The sequence below is a fragment of the Glycine max genome, chromosome 5 (genome assembly GCF_000004515.6).
Source record: "Glycine max cultivar Williams 82 chromosome 5, Glycine_max_v4.0, whole genome shotgun sequence".
Taxonomy (NCBI): domain Eukaryota; kingdom Viridiplantae; phylum Streptophyta; class Magnoliopsida; order Fabales; family Fabaceae; genus Glycine; species Glycine max.
Window position 1 is genome coordinate 11108532 of NC_038241.2, and position 19051 is coordinate 11127582.

Below are 19051 nucleotides of genomic sequence, written 5' to 3' on the forward strand. Positions count from 1 at the left end.
TCCGTATCTTCGGTGTCATTGAGATAAGAGATATTATTTCTAGTCTATCTATTTCTATAAATGAAAAATTCTAGAAAATGAAAAGTTGAAAAATCATCCTTATATAATAATCCAAAAATTGTAATAGAAAAATAATTTAGAAATTGTTATAGAAAATAAAAAGAGATGTTTGAGGTGATTTTTCAATTATTTATATGTATTGCGAATAATTAAAATATAAAATAATATTGGTAATAAGATGGAGGGGCCCTGTCTTGCCTATAAATTGTCTATGATGCTCCACTGATTCACACACTTCAGAAAAGGCAAAGGCTAGAAGATTTCTCTGTCTATAAACACTAATATACTTTGTATTTTTACTTGTGAAAGAACATATGCCATAGAGCTTGATAGCAATGATTACAAGAGGTGTATTTTTGTGTATGCGTCCCCTTATTGAATAATTTATTCATGTTTATATCATGAAGTAAAATTTTAAATTTCTTACATTTGGTATTAGAACATATCTTTGTAGCCTTGTTATTCATCTTTATATGTTAATTTTATTTCCACTGTATGTTTTATTTTTTTTTCCGATAAATATATACAGAGGCGTGATAGAAACATGATGCAAGATATTAATATGTGACTCAAAATGAAATTATAATTCATTTCATTCTTTTTATGGAAAATAAACTAGCATTGCAAACATAGGAAATCTTTTTCTCAAAACATTAAAATTCTAGTGTGAAGCACTACGCATGATTTTGTCGTATGGTTTTAAATCTTTGTGCTTCAATTGCTATCATGCTTATATCAACGGATTAAAAAATTATGAATTAATGGTTCAAGCAATGGTTTCAATGTCTCGTGCTTTCGTGCTTTTGTTTTATTAAAACGCAATGTATATTACCTTCACCTTCCTAAAGCTTTTATATTTTAATGTTAGACCCATTGGCTTGGTTATTTTGGCTTCTCTATTATAGTGTGTTTGGATGGAGTAATTTAACAGGGGAATTCATTTTTTCAAGGAATTTAAAATGATTCATGATAAAATAGCTTGTTTGGATAGAGTATTTGAAAAGAGATTTAATTTTTGATATTTTTATGAATCATTTCAATTGACTAAAACCGGTGGGATTTCAAATTCTCTCAAAAAATATAGAATTTGAAATTCTTTTTCAGAGATGCTCACTCTAACTTACGTTTTTGCTCGCGACTCTTTCTCGCTCAACACTCACAACTACGGGTGACTAAAGTTTTTATGGCCGATATCGACATAAGTTGTTTTTCACTTACGTTGGCCGAGGTTTTTTCGATCAGAATTTTTTTGTATGATGTCAACCAAAGTTATTTTTTGCTGATATCGGCTAAAATTTTTTTTAGATGATGTTGGTTAGGGTTATTTTCTCACTGACGTCGGTAATGGGAAATTTTTGCTAACGTCAGCCAAGGAATTTTTTGGTCGACGTTGGCTAGATTTTTTCTATTGACATCGGTCATGACTAACTTTTGAGTAGACACCTGTTAGGATTTTTCAGCCGACGTCAGCTAGGTTTTTCCAACCAGCATCAGCCAAAGCTATTTTTTAGCCAATATCGGCTAGGGTTATTTTTTAGCCGATGTTAGCTAGGGTGTTTTGGCTTATGTCAACTAGATTTTCTTAGCCGACGTCGATTAAGATTTTTTTGCTGACATCGACTAGGGTTTTCTGGCTGACATCAGCCAAAGCTATTTCTTAACCATATTAGCTAGGCTTTTTGGTTGATGTTGGCTAGGGTTTTTTCTGCTAACACCAGCTAGGTAATTTTGACCGACATCAGACATGATTATTTTTAGTCAACATCGACTAGGTTCTTACAGCCGACATCCACTAGAGTTTCTTAGGTTAACATCGGTCAGAGCTATTTTTTAGCCAACATCAGCCAAGGCTATTTTATAGCCGATGTTGGGTAGGGTTTTTTGTCCGACATTGGTCAAGGCTACTTTTTTAGCCAACTTAGACTAGGGATTTTTTGGCCAACGTTGACCAATGATGTTTTTTAGCCGACATTGGGTAGGTTCTATTGATCGGCATCGACCAAGCTATTTTTTAGTTGATATTGGGTAGATTTTTTTGTCAATGTCTGCTAGGATTTTTTAGGCCGACGTTGGCTAAAAATAGCCTTGGTCAATGTCCTTCGAAGAAACCCTAGCCGGTGTCGACCAAACAAACCCTAACTGACGTTGGTAAAAAAAATCTAGCCAACATCGGCTGAAAAATAGACTCAACCAACGTTAACCAAAAAATAGCCCCGACTGACGTCAACTGACAAATATTTCGGGCATACTTTAACAAAATAAAAAATCCTATTTGATGTTAACCAAAAAATAGCCTTGGTTGATGTCGGTTTAAAAACATCACTGGTTGTGATAAGGTAAAACAACCTTAGTTAAAATTATCAATATTTTGTATTTATAAATTATTAAAAATTGAAAATATTTTTTAATTAATATTTCAAAATTAGATTGTGTTTATTTTCTATAAATTTTAATATTAAAATTTCATTTATTTAAAATACAAATTTGAAAAAATAAAAACATAAAAATATCTTTATCCGAAAGGTTTTAATTTGAATATTCGTTATTGTACTATTCCCTTGGGAGACAACTTAAGCTTCGGTTTAATACTACAATTAGGATTCGGTTACACTTGGTCAACGTAAATCTTAACATAATTAAAACGGTAACCAAGTTTTTGGCGTCTGGAGAATAATTGTTTGAAATTCAAATTAAAATCTTTTAGATTTTATTTTATATTATCTTTTAGGGAATCATATTCGTAGATTAGGTAGTTGTCTTTAAATTTATTAGGAAATTATCATAATTATCATCTTTCTAGATTTTATTTGTTAGACTATTATTTATATTATATCTTGTCTTTATCTTATTAGATTTAATTGATTTATCCTTTCAATTTATCTTTTTAAATTTTCAGCATTTGATTTTATTTCCATTTTAACTTTAAAATCTTGAAATATACATATAGATATAGAATTTCAATATTTAGTTTTTTTTAATTTTATTTTCCCTTTTGATAAATAAATTTTGAAAAAATAAATAAATTATAGACATATATATTTTAGTTTTTTTATTCTATCTTCAATTTTTAGCATTAAATTATAGTTTCCCTTTTTGAATAAATTTTCGAAAATAAATAAAATAAATAATTATATATTTCATTTTCAATGCAAATTTATATTTTGTCCTTTTATATTTATTTTCTTATTTTTATCTTTTAATTTTCAGAAAAACTTTTCTCTTCCCATTTTAAATATTCAAATTCTTAAAAAATATATCTAAAACACCTCCTATTGATTTTTGAAAAAAAAATTACTTATTTTTAATAGTGTAATATTACTTCTCATTTCTTAAATTTTATTTTCCTAAAAATATTTCTACTAACTCGTTTTAATTTTTAAAAAATATTATTGGAAAATTTTTAAGCTAAATACTTTATTCTTTATATAAATTTTCTCTTTAGTTATTATCTAGTATTGTCCAAAAATACCACTTACCCCTTGATGGAAGCTTGCTTGTGAAGTTTCTATGGAGGCTAGATCTTTGAGCTCCAATGAGGTCCTTCAATGATGATTTTTCACCATGGAGATGCAGCGGAAGATAAAGGAGAAGAGGTGAAAGGAGGCGTCAACCACTAAGGAATAAGCCATAGAAGAAGGAGCTTCACCACCAAGAGAGTGTCTTGGATAAGAAGCTTAGAGAGGAAGCTTCAATGGAGGAAAAGAAAGAGAGAGAGGGGGGAGCATGAAAATGAAGGAGAAAAAGAGGGAGAGAAGTTGAACTTTGAAGTGTGTCTCATAAGACACTCATTCATCAAAGTTACAACAAGTGTTACACATGCTTCTATTTATAGCCTAGGTAGCTTCTTTGAGAAGTTTTCTTGAGAATCTTCTTTGAGAAACTTACTTGAGAAGTTAGAGCTTAGCTACACACACCCCTTTAATAACTAAGTTCACCTCTTTGAGAAGCTTTCTTGAGAAGAATCCTAAAGAAGTTAGAGCTTAGCTACACACACCCCTCTAATAGCTAAGTTCGCCTCCTTGAGATGAGAAGCTAAAGCTTAGCTACACACACTCCCTATAATAGCTAAGCTCACCCCATGCCAAAATACATGAAAATACAAAAAGGTTTTTACTACAAAAACTACTCAAAATGCCCTAAAATACAAGGCTAAAACCCTATACTACTAGAATGACCAAAATACAAGGCCCAAAAGAAGGAAAAACATATTCTAATATTTACAAAGAAGAGTGGACCCAACCTTGGCCCATGGACTCAAAAATTTACCTTGAGGTTCATGAGAACCCTAGCTAGGGCCTTCTTTAGCAACTCTAACTCAATCCTCTTGGAGTCTTCTATCAAATACCCTTGGGGGTAGGATTGCATCACCCCTTCTTGAGAAAGAAATAATAAATATTTATTTCTTTAGTATTCCACATAATTATAAAAATGGTCGAAGACCCAACCATGACCAAATTAGAAGCCTACGAGGACATAGATATAAATGAACCTATTTGTCCACTAGACCTGGGAGATCATTAAGTAAATCTTCCTAACGGGATCATTGATACTCCCATAACACTTAATTTACGGGATCTAGCATTGAAGAACCATATACCCACCTTACACCCTTACATGCTTCCAACAAATATGCACATTAGTAAGAATATACCGAATCAAAGACGATCACATCAAGATGCTACTACTTTTTCCCTTTTCATTAGGGGGAAGGGCACTTGAATGGCCTAAGTCTCAACCACACCATAGTCTAACCTCATGGGAGCAAATCAAAGACAAGTTCTTCAAAAAATTATTTCTGGAATAAAAAATCGAAGCTATCAAGGAAAGGATAACTAGCTTCTGACAAATTCCATCTGAGTCTCTCTTCGATGCATGGGAGATGTATAAAGCTTTACTTAGGAGCTATCCTTTTCATGGTTACTCTGATTACACCCAAATCTCCATGTTTTTAAAAGGAACAACTAAGGAATATAGAAGAATGATAAATGCTTCAGCAGGAAGATACTATGTCAATGGGACCACAACAAAAGTAAAGAAAATTATAGAAGATGTAGCAGCTAGTGAACGAGGCCGTGATTGCAACCGCACCTCTCCAAAGGACATTCCCAAATAAGATACCGAAGATGAATCCCTTAAACAACAAACACAAATGAAAGCTATGATGGAGAGCATAACCAAAAGCATAGTAAAACAACTTCAACCAATGATACCCCCAAAACAATCAGTTCTCCCATGTGAAGAGTGTGGAGGTAACCACCATACCTCTTACTGTATGAAGGAAGTAGTCAAGGAAACCAATTTCATGAGAGAACAGACTACAAAATTATAATAAGCCATAATCAACCTTAGCACCACATCCTACTCCAACCTTGAGAACACCATGGAGGTAATAAATCTGTTAAAAGATCAAGTAAAGAAGTTAGTGGTGCAAATAAAATAAATTGCCAACAAGGTTGACTTCAATGCCGTAACAACAAGAAGTGAGTTAGCAACTAAAGAGCCAGTAAGAAAGGACATGGAGGTAGACAACGAAGTGAAGGAAGACATACAAGAGGAGGACGTGATAGTTTAAGAAACAACACAAGAGCCAATTAAGACAAAGAGCCAACTAACACAAGAATCTAAACAAGCAATTACACGTGAGAAGTCGTATCCTCGCAAACCAACAAAGCAAGACAAGAAGCGGCGATATAGAAGGCTTATAGACTTGATTAAGCAACTCGATGTCACCATTCCTTTCAGCAATGCCATAGACATGATGCCAGAATACTCAAAGCTCATAAAATACTTCATAACTAAGAAAAAAAGATTGAAAGATTATGGAGTAGACATGATGCCATAATACTCAAAGCTCTTAAAATAATTCATAACTAAGAAAAAAAGATTGAAAGATTATGGCGTAGTGACTCTTGAAGAGGATTGCAATGCCATCTTGGAGAAAGAAGCTAGGTGATCCTAGTAGTTTTACCATTCCTATATCAATTGGGAATCTATCAATAGGAAGAGCATTCCTTGATCTTAGATCTAGCATCAACCTAATGTCATTATCTCCGCTAAACAAAATTGGAAAGGTAGCGATGAAACCAACATACATGACAATACAACTAGCTGACCGTTCCATTAAATTTCCTCTTGGAATAATGGAGGACATGCATGTACAAGTTGGGAGGTTCACCATACTAGTGGACTTTGTCATCATGGATATCAAAGAAGATGCTGTCCTTTTTTAAGTCTAGGAAGACCATTCACGAATACCGCTAATGTCGTCATTAGTGTTACGGAGGGCAAATGCACTTTACAAGTGGATGACGAGGAGATCACATTTGATGTGCGTGAAGCTATGAAGCACCCTAAGGATAAAAGAGCTTGCTTCAAGGGTGATATAATTGATGAAGTAATAGAAGAGCAAACTCCACAAATAGTAACACCAACACCATTAAAGCTTGTTTTAACCAACGTCGTGGAAGACCTCACGCCGAAGCATAATGATAACCTGGGGGAATGCATCCAGCACCTACATTCCTCAAAGGAAGTGTTGCAAAATAAAATAGAAGGTCTAGGAACCTTGTTTAAAGAAAAACCTATCTTGGAATTAAACCCCTTGCCTCCTCACCTTAAATATGTTTGTTTAGAGGGCAAGGATGAGAAACCAACCATCATTAGTAGCACATTGTCCAAAGTGGAATAAAAGAGACTAGTGGAGGTACTAAAGAAGCACAAGCAAGCCTTAGGATGGCAAATCTCCAACCTCAAAGGAATAAGCCCATCTATTTGCATGCACAGCATCAACCTTGAAGAGGACTTCAAACTAGTTGCATAACCACAAAAGAGACTTAACCTGGTGATGAAAGAAGAAGTCCAAAAAGAAGTACTACAACTTCTTGAAGCTGGAATGATATGTGTCCTTTCCAACAGTTCATGGGTAAGCCCTGTGCAAGTAGTCCCCAAAAAGGGTGGAATACCAGTGATAAACAATGAAAAGAATGAGTTGATTCAGTTACACTATTCCCTTTGGAGATGACCTGAGTTTCGGTTAAGTACTACAATTGGGATTCAGTTACACTTGGCCAACATAAATCCTAATGTAATTATAAAGTTAACACTCTCCCATTAGCATCATGCCCAAAGAAGTGCCACACGAACCTCGATGGATTATTTGGCTGCTCAAATCCTAAGTAGGTGTGATAGATGATAATATGGTTGATGTCGCACTAAGGACTACGCTCAACATGAACATGATATGTAGCATGTGTCTCTATAGTGATCGGTGGTATTTGGGGCTCATCTAACAACAAAAAGTGGCGTCATATGTAACCAAAGTGCATATGGAGGTATACTTCTTCCTCCACTGTATAACTATAGTTGTATCTATTAATCCACGTGAACATCCTTCGCGGATGCTCCATGACCTACTCCTGAAAAGTTTTTGGTTGTATGGGTGAGTCCTCCGCTCCTCAAATGCCACAATCAAAAAACAAGCAAAACCATAGTATACAATCTATTTAACCATTGTGTGTGGTTGTCTAAGCAAACAACACTCTCGCGTCCAAAGCGCATAACTATCCCACTTATTTCACAATAGGGCCCAACCACTACCACCAAGCCTCCCAGGTCATGATGGTCTTACACTTGTATGTGGATGACAGTCATGAGTGATTGCCACATAAAGATACATTGTATATTGATTCCTAGCTCTCAACTTAAAAAATATAGGTCTCAGGGCCAGTCAGGAATAGCAAAGTGAGGCATGTGAACTTACGTGCCAAATGAGTACACCAAATGTTGGATAGTCACCACTCGTTAATTCTCCTGGGTTCCTTTGGTCCTCTCTCTCCTACTGTCATGTCATGTGTGTAGCCCTCGTGCCACGTACAACAAACATAATGAGACATTCACACAACAAGAAATTGAGGCGAGGATCAAACATATGTACTAATCTTAGGAAATCAATCTTAATCTCTCAAGTAATTAAAATAGAACACGTCTATTTGCAGACAACATAACGACTAAAATACAATCAACCAAAAATTATAATAATCAATTTGCCAAGGGTTGGACACCCTCAGACCCAATCCATAGTGTATATCATTTGTTAGAGTTCACACTCTCATGGTATTCTCATATTCAGAATAACAACAATTCAGAATAAAAGGTCCAACACACTCAATCATGTCATTCAGAAATGCAGAACACAAAATGCTCAATTCTAGCAATTATATCCGTCTAAATCTATTATCCTATAATTTTTTTCGTAAATCAATTTTAGCACTCCTTACTATTTCCCTAAGGTTTTTCCATGTTCTAAATTCAATTTTGAGCTTAAAATCATTGGATTTCAACTAATACTCGAAATTCCCTTATTGTCTAGGTTCACCAAATTTCGTTCCTAAACTTTATTCGAATTTTCTAGATGCTTTGAAAATCAGTTTTTCCTAAACCTTATTTGGTACCCTACATTTTTATACATAACAAACTCATTTTTAAGTTAAAAATTCTAGAAAACAGTCCATACATTAACAGTAACTAGTTCAATTTCGTACTAAAATTATGGCTTCCTAAAAATCTCCTTAACTTGTTTTGCTCAACTTTCTCTAGAAAATTCCATTTTAGACGCACCTTAAGTCTAACCCTAGGATTTAATATGCAAATAACTCATTTTTGGCGCATCAAAATCTCAATAAAAATAGCTCTGCACACAGATCTAGAACAAGGTAGCAATACAAAAATTTCAAGGCAACAACATATTCAAGGAAGTTTAACAACAAGAATAGGGTTCGAGAGATGGAGAGATTCCCCCTACCTTGGTGATGCTCCACAAAATTAAGAAAGAAGAATGAGCGAGTTTAGATTCAAGTTTCCAACCTTCAAGAGTGCAAAAAATAGAGAAAGAAAATGAAGTGCAAATCAAGCTTAGAGTTGAAAATAAAGGTCATTTACCTAAGCTTGATGGAAGAAGGGTTCAAGAAAACTTGGAAAATCTTGGAAGAAGAATGGAAATGGTATCTCTTTCCTTCTCATGAAAGAGAGGAAGAATTACCAAGTTTTGTGAGCTTTTGGAGTTTAATGAAACTTGTAGAAGAAGCTTAGAGCATGGTCCATTGGATTAAGGTGTTGGCTTATCTTAATCACTCAATTTTGACTCATGAATGATTCTTGGCAGCTCATGAAAACCGTGTACATCAACCCCATAATTGGTATGTTTTCCCTTTGAATATTCTACTAAAAATGGTTAAAGTAGAATTTTTCCGAAAATGGGTATTCTTTCTTTTTACCAAAATTAGTAAATTCTATCCAAAACGTCTTGATTACTATGTTAATCTCTCTAGGATTACGTGTAACCATAGTGAACCTCACATAGAGATCACTTTCACACAACTAAATTACACTACCACCTAGTGTACAACACAATTTTGTTACAGATGAAATTTTAGTTCAGGCAGTTTTCATATCTCTGACAAACTAGACTAAACAAATTATTTACACTAAATATAGACATATATAACACAAAAATTATACAAATAATAAATTAAATCATATGAACACAAAATTAATTACTCAGTACAAATTTTCATTGTCTAACTCATCACAGTGTAGCAAAATAAATTAAGAAGAAAATTTCAGGGTGTTACACACAAGGAGGTGTATTGTCAAATTTGATACCATCATGGGATTTAGTGGTTTTGAACCAAATTACTGTTGCGTTGATTGCTTGTCATTGATGTCTTCATTACATTGTTAACGACTATTAGTTTAATGTTAATACTAAATTGATTTCCATTTAATTATTATTGAATGGGATATGCTGCAAGTTAGGACTATTATGAACATGCAATTTTTTATGTTAATTACATGCTAATTGCTATTGAACCTAATATTATTTGTTAATTAAAGAATATTGAGAGAATGATTCAGTTGTTTCTGTTATGCATGTTATTTTATTAAATTCTTTGTATTCGAGTATTTGAAGTTGAATCATTACATTGCATAAAGTTTTATTGGTATTTAGAAATTGGTAGCTATAATACTCTAGGGAAAATGTGATTTTTAGTTAAGAATTAATTTCTTAACTTTGGATTCACCACATTCCCTTTATGGGCATTAACTGGTGTTAAAAACTAAAGGAGTTTGTTTGGTGAAGAAATAATTTTATTCATCTAGTGATTTTTATAATTTTAATCAATTATTGATTAGTCATAGCATCTTTAATTAATTGAAATTATATATTAAGTTATTTAAGATCACATGAAGAATTGGACATAATATTGTGATTGATTATACTTATATATAATTTTTTATCTCAGAAGAAGTTTTGTTATATTTGTATAATCAATTAGGATAAAATATCAAATTGTATTTCTTAATCTACCCACATGAATTAAGAAAATGAACATAATTTGATAGTTTTATCATAAGATTATGTTATGAATCTAATTGAGTAATACTTTGGCTCGCATGCAAGTTTTATGTTGCTAGATTCATATATTAAGGACATGATTTACATTGGTAAACATGACATTTGTTTTACATATTATAAAGACTTATATGGATTACATGTTTAGAATAGTCATAGCATCCTAGACAATGTTATAAAGGAATTATTATTTTTGGCCCCCAAGGGAAGTAATAATTTATCTAGTTATGGACTAAATGTCACGATATGATATTTCTATACCCATAGGCATGATCTATTTTATTATGATGTTTATCTTTCATATATAAAATTTGTAATTCTATACACATCTTGTATCGAAAGGTTTGAATTTACAAGAATTATCGTAGCATTTATATTATATTATCAAGAAAGGTTTATATTTTATTACCCTATACTCACATTCCAAAGGTTAGTGGGAGCAAAAATTCCTAATTAGTGAAAGTGAATTTTCTCAACAAGTGAAATTTGAGAAAACAAGTGGGAGCATGGGATACCCTTAAGAACCACTTTAACAAAAGAATTTATCTGATGCTATGAGATTATATCACAGGCATATAAAGCTTTTGGTCTTAAATTTGTCAATTTCATTGCAAACCAATAAAGGTGAAAACCAAGGAAAAAATATTGACATAAGGTAGACATTATTAAAGGAGTTAATCTTTATTGATCATATAGAGACAAAATCAATCATCCAAATAAAAGTTTGTTAGCTATAGTTTAAGATCATATGGTTCATATGGGACTTAAGGGTTTGCGTTAAACTTTATGTCTTTTTCATTCTATGACTTGTGCACATTAAGTTTGTCATATAAAGTTATGATTCATTTGAATCAATATAGTTTGGACTCATTTTAATTAGTTTACCAGAAAGTATTATACATTGTAATAGATGGAAGGAAGTGTTTATCTTAAAACATAACCGCCATGATTCATGTATGATAATTTCTATGCGGTTTTAAGGAATTTCAAGCTTTAAGTTACATGGTCATATTAGTTGTTAGTATAATAGGATCATTTATAAAGAATGTATGAGTCAAGTGGGAGAATGTTGGAAAATATTTTGTGGCTCATATATTATTGAATTGATTTGATTACTTATTGTTATAGTTAATTGCTTGATAATGAAGAGCTGCTACAAAATAATAAAACCGTTGTTGCAATAGCCGTAATAAACATTTTATTATTCTTAATGGAGGAACTCATAAGGATTGTTATGGTATTGGTAATAAGGTGGAGGGGTCTTTGGTCTTGCTTATAAATTGTCTGTGATGCTCCATTGATTCACATACTTGAGAAAAAATAAAGACTAGAAGATCTCTATCTATCTATAAACACTTGATAGCAATATTGACTACAAGCGGTATGTTTTTGTGTATGCTTTCGCTTATTGAATAATTTACTCATGTTTATATCATGAACTAAGGTTTTAAATTTCTTGCACTCCTTTGTTCACCAACACTAAACCTAGGATTTTGGTCTCTCTTGGAGAAGAACAAAGAAGAATGGGGGTGTTCATGGGTCGGTTTGGTTCAGATTTTGGAGAAAATAAAATTTGAACCAATTGATTTTAATTAGTTGGGCTTGGTTTAGATTTCATAAATTTTTTTGCCTAACCTGAATCAAACCAACCTTATGATGAACGGATTGGTTCAATTTGGTCATCAGATATCCAACAAAAAAAAATTGATTTTTTTTTAAATAACAGGGTTTTGTTCCTGTCATACCCTAATTTCGTCCGGGGATTATTACTTGATAACATGCAATAAATGAAGTCCCGAGACGTCTCAGAAATCAAAAGGAAGCAGGCTTGCGCGATCCGTGAAATTCCATAATGTGGCGGAAGTCGAAAAGAGGTGTTTTTGCGCAATTCGTGAGTTTCCGTAACTTCTTCGAAAAGCTAAAAAAGAGTAAATACATAATCCGTAAGGATTCGTAACCTTGCGGAAAGAAAAATAAGTATCGTTACGAAATTCGTAAAGTTTCGTAATGTTACGAAAAAAGAATTACCAAAAAAATAGAAGGGGTGCATTTAGTAAAAATGGGGGTGCAAATAGCAATCAGGCCCACATGGGCCCTCCAGAAGATTCCTCCAGAAGGCTGTTGCTTCTAGAGGAAGCAACCTTGCTCGCCTGGGCGAGCTGGGCAGCAATCTTCTCCCCTATTTTGCTATAAATAGGGGGAGAAGTGAAGAAGAAAAGGGTTCAGCCCCTTAGGCACTTCTCTCTCTCTCGAAATAGCTGAGGAAAATTAGTTCCGTGAAGAAAATCCAAGCCGAGGCGCTTCCGTAACGTTTCCGTAATGTTTCCGTGAGTAATTACGCGAAGATTCTCGACCGTTCTTCAAGATTCATCGTTCGTTCTTCGTTTTTTTCAGTCTTCAATGGGTAAGTACCTCAAACCAAGCTTTTCAATTCATTCTATGTACCCGTGGTGGTCCACATTTTGTTTCATGTATTTTTATTCTCATTTTCATTTACTTTTTATACCCCCTTTTGACGTGCTTAAGCCATTTATTTAAGTCATTTCTCGCCTAATCTAAAAATAAAATAAATTTCCACCGATCGTTTGAATTGTATCATCCGTTAATTTTGGTTAAAATGAATTCCGACCGTTCGGTCATGCCGTAACCACGTTGGAAATCAAAAAAGAGGTAAAATAATAATATAATAATAAAAAAATGTCTTTTAGTAAAATAAAGCGAAAGATCAAATCGGACGTTTTCTCTTTGGGATTTCTCATTCTTAATTGAATTGACTAATAACTAAAGTGAAACTAAAGGCTAAAATCAACTCGCCTAGTCAAGCTCGTCCACAAAAATAGGTTTTTGAAAGTTTATCATTTCAGTTTTTTACCAAGTAAAATGAATCATTTTTAAAGGTCCAACTCCTTTAAATGATCACTCTTCAAGTAAAAAGAATCGATTGATTCACGCATAAGTAAGAACTACGTAGGTCTGATTTCCTCTCCAAAGGAGGGTACGTAGGAGCAAAAGCCCCGCTTTTGTCGACCTCAAAAAATAAAAAGAAATAAAAGGTAACATGACACAATTCCACAATTCTAAAAAATAGGCTGTTGTCCTTTGAGACAAACGTGAGAGGTGCTAATATCTTCCTCAAGCGTAAATACAACTCCCGAACTTAGAATTTTCATTTTGACCGGTTTCCTTCGGTTTTTCCGACGTTTTCCACAAATAAACGTTGGTGGCGACTCCGCGCATCTTTCCTCCTTTGGGAAGCGCACCCGTGAGCCTCGCCTTCGCTCGCCCGCAAAATGGCACGTTGCGACAGTTCCCAATTTAACAAATAATGTTGTCATAAAATAATGTAAGCAACATATTTGAATGTACACTACTAGAAAAATGGTTTTTTACGACACGTGATTTACGACGGTTATTTGAGGAACCGCTTTAGAAAGTGGTGCGGTGGCATTTTTGTAATTATTGTGTAACAAATTGCATTTTACGACGTACATTCTAAGGCGGTTATTGAAAACCGCCTTAGAATGTTATGTTTTATAAAATTTACGCCGGTTTTTAGAAAAAAAAAATTGTCGTAATTCAAAAAATAAAAAAAGGCAAAACTGCTTGCTGCTTGCTACGAAACCTCGCGGCTGTACCTTTCTGCTAGCTTGCTCCTTGCTTTGAACCCTAGACCTTTCTGCTTGCTCCTTTGTTTGAACCCTCGCATGTTTGTTCACCTTGCTCCTTTCTTTGACATTGACCTCAGCTTTTTGACATTGAAGCCCTACCCCTTCTTCCATTGAAGCTCCTTTCTTTGACATTGACCTCACCTCTTCGACTTCATCGCTCCAACTTCTCGGCTCGAAGTTTCGTGAAGACAGAGATTGGTTAGTCAGTTAGTAACTTTGTTAGGTTAAGCTTATTTTAACCTTGTTTTAGGTTAAGTGGTTCGTGTACTGTTGAATAAAGGTTGCGGGTTCCATGTAATTTCTTTTAATGGTGATGTTTGGTAATCGTGGTTGCAAGGAAGACGCGCGCATGTCATCGATGAGTTGTTGATGAAGAAGCTGATGCATTTTTGAGTGGGCTACAAACGGGTCAATGGCTATTTCTTATTGAAGCTCTGGTTGATGTTCGTACGGTGTTTTATTAGTAAAATATATTTATATTGATATATCGGTTATGTTTTTTTAATTTGATATTTTGTTGATATGTTCAACTTTGTTCATATACAGTTGAATCTTAGCTTTACATGATAATTGTTATGATGATAATAAATTTGTTGGTCTTTAATCCCTTCCAGAAGTTAGTGTAGAATCCTAATTTTAGTGAAATTTAAATTAAAATGGTTGATTGAAGTCATCAACTTCATTCCTTTTGTGCAATTTCGCTCCCCAATCTGTTATATTACTCCAAATACAAAAGAATGGCACAATATTGCAGAGAGTTGGCTACAAGGGTTGCACTTGCTTTTCTCAAAATAGTTGGCTACAAGGATCAGGAAACCCATAGCTCCCCAACCTGGTTTTCTCTTCTTTTCATGCATTGCTGCAAAAGTTTTGAAAAAACTTGTTTTTTTTAAAAAAAAAATTGAAATCAACTCTTCGGTTCTCATTCAAAATTGAAATCAAGTCTACCAACATCTTATACAAACGGACACATACGCAATGCTTGAAGTTTTGTTTCACTTCCTTTGCTCTGGTAGTGGTAGTGGAAATATACTTGAGTTTCCTATACTATTTTCACTACGTAGCAACTTTAACTTCATCAGTTCTGCACTCTCAAGAACATGATTTTCTCTTGTCCTACCACTACTAGCTTCATTGCCAACATATGTTGTGAGAGCAGTTGCTAGTGCTGATTGAAATTTTGGGTTGCTTCTGATTATTGCCTCAGTTGCAACAACAATGGGATTAGGGAAAGAATGCTGAGAAATGGTACTATTGTTGCTCATGTAAATAGGTTGATGGAGATGCCCTAGAGAATATGGTTGATTTTGATTTCCCGTGTTTAACATGTAATTACCACCTTGGTGTCTATTTTGATAAAGTGTTCCAGAGTTGGAGTAACCACTATACCTGTTCCAAGGTGATTGCGGCATGCTAGAATGTAGAGGAGAGAAACCTGAGGAAAAGTTAAGGTTTGTTGATGAGTATTTTGGCATGCAAGTGAAGCTTGAGTTTGAGGAAGAAGTTGGAGGTGTTGTAAGGTCTAAAGTGATTATGGGGTGAGAATTCAAGGTTGAAATGGATGAGTTGGGGAAGTAGAATTGTTGTGGTCTTGAAACTTGGTGTGTAGAGAAGTTTAGAGCATTATTAGGGTTGTAATAAGGAGCACTAGAGTTGATGATGGAGGATATAGCTGAATCAACTAATCCATGTGAACTCAATGAGGGAGATTGGAGCATGGAAGCTGTAGCAGAAGTTGTGCAGGCCATTGCAGTGGCTGACATAGGAAGAGGGTGATTGTGAGTTCCTTCATAGATGGTAATCAATATGAACATGTCTTCAGCACATCTTTGCACCTGAAAATTAATTCATTAAAAGAAAATGATATTAATTAACAACATGTTTAGTAAAATTAGCTTATAAGCTATATAAGTTAAGAGCTGAAACCTTGTAAGCTAATAATAGTAACTTATATCAAACACACCAATTTTTGGATTCTAATTTCAGCTTAATTTTGGTGTCATAACATCAATAAAAAAGTTAAGAAAACCAGTACTATTCAAACCTGATAAATCTACCTTTACTTTTACTAACTAATCACTTGAATGCCCAAGTACAATCAACCTGATAAACACACCAATCTTTGAATGTCAAATCAGAAGGAGGATTCAAAGACAGTTATTTGATAATAACCGCCTTTGAATGTCGAAGCAGACGCAGCATTCAAAGATGGTTATTAAAATAACCGTCATAAAAAGCAATTTACTTTTAACGACACAATATACAACAACGGTTTGCAACCGTCATTAAAAGCCCTTATTAACCGTCGTAAAAAGCCCATATTCTAGTAGTGGTAATTGACTTAATTCGACTAAATAATAGCATAAATTATAAAAACATAACACATGGTTGATTGATTAAATCATAAAACTTCATCTATATATAATAATAGAGAGGAAATAAACAAAATTATCAACCACAAACCTTGATTCTAAAGACAAACTAAAGTGAAACACAATGAAAAGATTCAAAAGACTCACAATAGTATGTAAGTAAGCATTAAAAAAATAACAAAAATAATAATAGATATATACTTGATTCGGATTTGAAAAGTGTGAATTTGATATTTAAACCAATCAACATCGAATTTTAATTGGTTTGGTTTGGGTCCAACCCGAACAAGAAAAAGATTTTGAACCAATCTAATTGGTTCGGCTTAGATTTTAAGGTTCGTTGGATTGGTCTGAACCGAAGAAGAGAAAGAAAGTTTCTTGTAAAAACAAATTAAAATTGTGAGAGTTAAGGGAAGGGTTTATGACCCTTACAATTCTCTTTTTCACACCCGGGCTTTATCCTAGCACACCTACCCCTATCATACATTAAGGTTCATCTACTCATGTTCAAACTCACTAAACACACACAAACATAATCAAGAAATCATCAAGTAAATAATTAATTAACTACAAACATTTAAATTTAAATTTGATTACACTTGTTAATTAATTAAAACCAATTAATAATTTATTATAAAAAAACACCGTCTTACAACATTAACTCTTTTTAGTTGTTTGAAAAATAATATCAACATCCTTATTTTTATAACCATCAACATCCTTTATATATTACAATAACTCTCCTTAATTATTTGAAAAATATTAAATATATTTTTTTATAAGGAGAATTGTCATAAGTGTTTAAAAATTGAAAGAATGCGTAATTTTAAGAGTAATTAGTATAATTTACTTTATATTTTTAAGTATATATATAATTCATTTTCTGCTTAAATAAATACAACAACAACAACAACAACAACGCCTATAAATTCTATAACTTAATTTATAAATTCAATTTTTTCAATTATTTTACTGATAAATACTTTTTTCTTCTTAACATTAACACTATCTTAATAATAATAAATAGAGGAATGCCATGGAAACTCTATGATAAACTCTCGTTTGGAAACTCTCTCTCATTGCTCTACCTCATCTAAATAAAAGCTTTACCTGCCTACCAATTATACAGGTGAACTCAATTTCTATTGTTTTTTGTTTTATTATATTATTATTATTTATACGGAGAACCAAACCATCGTTCTCGTAAAACTCCAAAAATGAGCTCAATTTCTCTTCACCGTCTTTGTTACACAGCAACCTCTTTCAGACTCCCAAAGAAAAAAAATGAGTGAGCACCAAGCGGTTGTCATCGAGAGGGCGGTGACTTTGCATCGAAAGAACACCGCAAAAACGAAGTTTCAGTTTTGGGAATGGAAAAAAAGATATTTAAGTATTAAGTATAAATCACACTTTTTAATTGGATTGTCTTAGTATTAGCAATTAACCAAATGAAGTTTCAAGTATATATATAATGAAGTACATAAGATAAATAGTGTTAAATTATGTTTTTTCAGCATATTCAATAAGATTGTAGTTAGTCTTATTCAAAATGCCATATCAAAACAATTTATGCAAAAACATGTTTCTAAAGCAGTGTCATTATCATGGAAACCGTGAATGTCTTTCTTTAGCATAATGTTATCAGTTTGCATCTTGATCTAATATTTATAGTTTCTGTAAAACCATTTTGTACACGATAGCATACAGCCTTTATCTACATCATGAGAAAATGCAATTTTCATTTTACTATTTGTCTCATCTATTGGAAATTTTCCCAACTCATGAAACAAACTATTTATTGATTTTCCAATGCTTTTTAGTCTTACGAAAATGGCTAAGATTATTAGTCAACAGTGGTGCAATGATTTTGTTGGTCATCTATCTTCCCATCCTCTCAGCAGAAATAGTATACTAGTGTAGGATGTACTTGTTGGTAACTATCTCAAGAAATGGATGGGGTAGAGTTAGATTGTGGGTAAGACAGTATAGGTCTTGTTAATAATGCATTTGGCTTTGGATTTCTAGCTGCTGTACTGAATTATTGATTGAAGTGTCTTAAATTGTCACGTTTTGATTATTTTGGTGGTATGAAGTTAGGAGGAGTGAGAGCGGATGGAGTTAGAAGGAGTGTGAATGTACTACCACAAGAATTGGATGTGCTGGATTAAAGATCAAACACATGGTGGGCAGGTGAGTTGTGTGCATCTGTGGTGAACCTGAAGATGCTAACCAGAAAACATATAAGAGACCAACAGTTTATGTCAAAGGGTATGTCCACATTTAGTGCCCTTCTAATTCAACTAACCCCTTCAATGCCAGTTCCACTTTACCACTTTAGAATCCCAAAGTCAGTATGATCAAGTCACGTTATTGCCCGTTGCCCCCGATATTGTATCCCCTTGTCTGCCATTCAGCCCGATAACATGTTGTGTTCCTTCACCAATTGAGTCCCCATTCTACAATTTTAAAGAAGGGGCCAAATTGAAACGACTAGGGGACTTGCTGAGACACAATTCTTCTTGTGATGAAGAACAGGTGAA

At 33.5% G+C, this 19051-nt stretch overlaps 1 protein-coding gene across 1 annotated transcript; it reads right to left on the bottom strand.

The window, feature by feature from the left end:
- Positions 1 to 15134: 15134 nt before the first annotated feature.
- On the bottom strand, positions 15135 to 15953 carry LOC102664933 (WRKY transcription factor 72A-like). The gene has a single exon (XM_006580660.1). It carries the CDS (start codon positions 15951 to 15953, stop codon positions 15135 to 15137), a length of 819 nt encoding a protein of 272 aa, XP_006580723.1.
- Between the last annotated feature and the right edge of the window lie 3098 nt (positions 15954 to 19051).